Source organism: Diabrotica undecimpunctata, chromosome 8 (assembly GCF_040954645.1).
Source record: "Diabrotica undecimpunctata isolate CICGRU chromosome 8, icDiaUnde3, whole genome shotgun sequence".
Taxonomy (NCBI): Eukaryota; Metazoa; Arthropoda; class Insecta; order Coleoptera; family Chrysomelidae; genus Diabrotica; species Diabrotica undecimpunctata.
This window is the reverse complement of record NC_092810.1, coordinates 27,008,319-27,011,152: the sequence shown is the minus strand read 5'-3', so window position 1 is coordinate 27,011,152 and position 2,834 is coordinate 27,008,319. Positions and strand designations below refer to the sequence as shown.

The window sequence follows — 2,834 nt, the reverse complement described above, 5'->3', positions numbered from 1 at the left end:
TGAACAGAGTCTCCTTAGTTTTGGGTGTGCCCTTTTATTAGGAACTTATGAGTAATACTCTTGATGTTTGGCAATTCTTGAGTTGCGTATTGGTACATTGCCAGCATGAATTTGTTCTTTTGTTGGCCACAGCAATTATCGCTATAGAAAGTGACATCACAAGGTTCCGTGACACTGTCATTTAATTTTCTAAGATACATTAGAACACAGGAGCCAATTTCATTAATACCTCGGGCTCCTTCTCCCTCGTGCCATACAAAACAAGTTGTGTCCTTTGTACCGAGCTCGGTTACTGTGAAATTAAGTAGATTTAATTTAGACGTATAATAGAAGCTCGACACATCACCCCGTGGACAAGGCATCACCGCTTGGAGGTCGTACACAGCCACTACGAAGGTATTACTCACAAGCTCTTTATCTCTATCTTTTTCAGCTCTAGCGAGAGTCTTTTGCTTCAGGTGCTCGTCGTAAGTTTCTTGTATTAACGATTTATCTTCAGCGTTTTGGTAAGCCATGCAATCTTCGCATTGATCCTTCTTGGGCTGCCAAAAGATAAGTTAAAATCATGTATAAATATGTTGTAGTATACTTGATATGAAACGTGTGGTCTACTTTCAGATTCACATTTGTCTACGTAATGTCGATGTAGTGCCGCGACTGTTAACCCGCCCTCAATATAATCCCGAGTCGATCGCGACCTACAGTAATGACTTTCTATGCGGGGTATTGAATTGATGTGTGCTTTGACACCATCGGTCAGCTCTGAGTCTAGTGTCTTATGGTTGTTATGTTTTCCCCTGTTATCTTTAAGGTGCACACCAGTTTCGGACTGTTTTTTGACAACGGTTCTGATCATAGTGTCTGAGATTGCAAGAATATTCATGAAGAATACTTTACATACCCGAGTTTTTTTATTATTCCGAGTCAGATAAAATGAGTGATTGTAATTTTTGCGACTGCTACCTTCACGAACGTATCTATATTTTGGTTCTACCTTGGTCATGTGATCGTGAATAATTTGTCGTTGTATTTCCAGATCACCGCACTCCCAGAACCTTTCAAAGATGTGTTTTCTTTCTTCAAACGTAAACTCTGTAGAACATTTTAATTTACATTTATCGAAACATACAGGACCCATTTTTTTGGCATCATAAACTTTCTTAGACTTGGACATAGAAGTGTAGGACATACCTTTGTTTTTCAATAGCTTGCTCTGGTTTCGTTTCCATTAAAGCGGTTCTGCTTTTCTTTTACGACACCTACTGCGCGATTCATCATCAACACTAGGAGACTGCTCACCGATGCTAGATGGGTGCTCGTCAACGCTAGGTGGCTGATCGTCAACTCCGGGTGATGGTGAATTAATATTAAGTAACTTCTGGTTATCCACGGCTGATTGCGGAAAGTCTTGAATGCCAGGTAACTGTGCTTGTGGTTGTTGTTCTTCATCGGAATCTGACTGGGCTTTGCGGTTTTCAGAAAATGGATCTTCATACGTAGGATCTTTGACACTATCATCGGATGAGAAATCTTTTAGGTTATTTGTAGAACTGGAGCTACTTGAAGAACTAGAACTGGAACTTCTCGAAGAGCTAGAAAATTCACCAGAGGAAGAATCACTGTCTGAGTCTGTTTCTTTAATGACTAAAGATGGTTTATTGAATATTCTGTGATTTGGAGGCGTTGCTTGAATATCTTCGTTATTTTCAACGGAGTTCAGAATATCTAAAGATAACTGACTGTCCGGTAGAGAGCTAATGCCACAAGCATCATATTCATGATAAATAATATTGTCAGTCTGAATGTCAATTGAATCCAGTTCACTAGGTCGTATTGTTGAAGAAGATTGCTGTTCATCTCGAGGGTCATTTATTGGTGGTATCATGTCCAAAATACGTTGCGCTCTTCTTGCCATTCTGAAAATAAAAATTAATTATAAGTACCTACCTGTATCAAACAATTTACTTTCTCGTAAATAGGCGTTATAATGTATCTATATGGGTAAGTAAAATTTAATTGGTTTTAAGATTTCTAAATTATTTTGTTTAACCCATAAGATTACTCCAAAAACTACAAAAACTTTCCGATAAATCAACAGTAAAACTAAAAATTGCTTTTTAATATATAAAATAAAATCTATTTAGAGATCACTTTCAAATACAAAGATACCATATTTCGAAATATGTAACTTTAGAATAAAGAAATAAGAAAATAATTCTAATTATTTTTTGCAAAACTAACATAATTCAAAATATGGTAGTATTGCATACAAAAAAAGGAGAGAATATCAAATTTATAAACGAAAAACTAACCTATTTTAAAATATTGTACTATTGCACATAAAAATGATAAGATACTTACGTGTATGTGATCTGCAATACGAATGTATTTTTGAATGTGGCACTTTTGAATATATAATTTCACCTGTCTTTTAGCAGTTTTTTGGAATGTGTTAGTTTTTCATAAAAAATGCGTGCACTCGTGCCGAATGTCTGATGGCAACTGAGGATGTGGTAGTTTTGCACGGAACTCAGTTACAGAAACGGTACAAAACAAAACTAACGTATGTGGGTTTAAGGGTGCTTTTGATCATAAAACGACGGCTGGTTGAGCGAAATATTAAAGTTTCATCGGTTAAGATGCATTTTATGCAAAAAAATCAGTTTTGATATTTTTTGGAATGTGTGACTTTTGTATTTAAGGAGCGATATGCCCACTTTCCGTTCCGTTTACCTACCATTCCCGAAGCCTCGCGTTCAAGATTACCGGCCACGTATTTTTTCTGCGACAAGCTGCGACGTGTCGGGTACGGTATGGATAGTGCGAATATTATT

The 2,834-nt window shown here is 36.8% G+C and overlaps 1 protein-coding gene across 1 annotated transcript; it reads right to left on the bottom strand.

The window, feature by feature from the left end:
- Positions 1-1,228: 1,228 nt before the first annotated feature.
- On the bottom strand, positions 1,229-2,557 carry LOC140448742 (uncharacterized). The gene is made up of 2 exons (XM_072541853.1): positions 2,362-2,557; positions 1,229-1,916 (listed from the first exon to the last, which is right to left on the bottom strand). Exon 2 carries the CDS (start codon positions 1,913-1,915, stop codon positions 1,229-1,231), a length of 687 nt encoding a protein of 228 aa, XP_072397954.1. The 5' UTR covers position 1,916; positions 2,362-2,557.
- Between the last annotated feature and the right edge of the window lie 277 nt (positions 2,558-2,834).

Bases quoted from the DNA above. Each gene is read 5' to 3' on its own strand.
- LOC140448742 (XM_072541853.1), bottom strand. From the start codon at position 1,915: ATGGCAAGAAGAGCGCAACGTATTTTGGACATGATACCACCAATAAAT.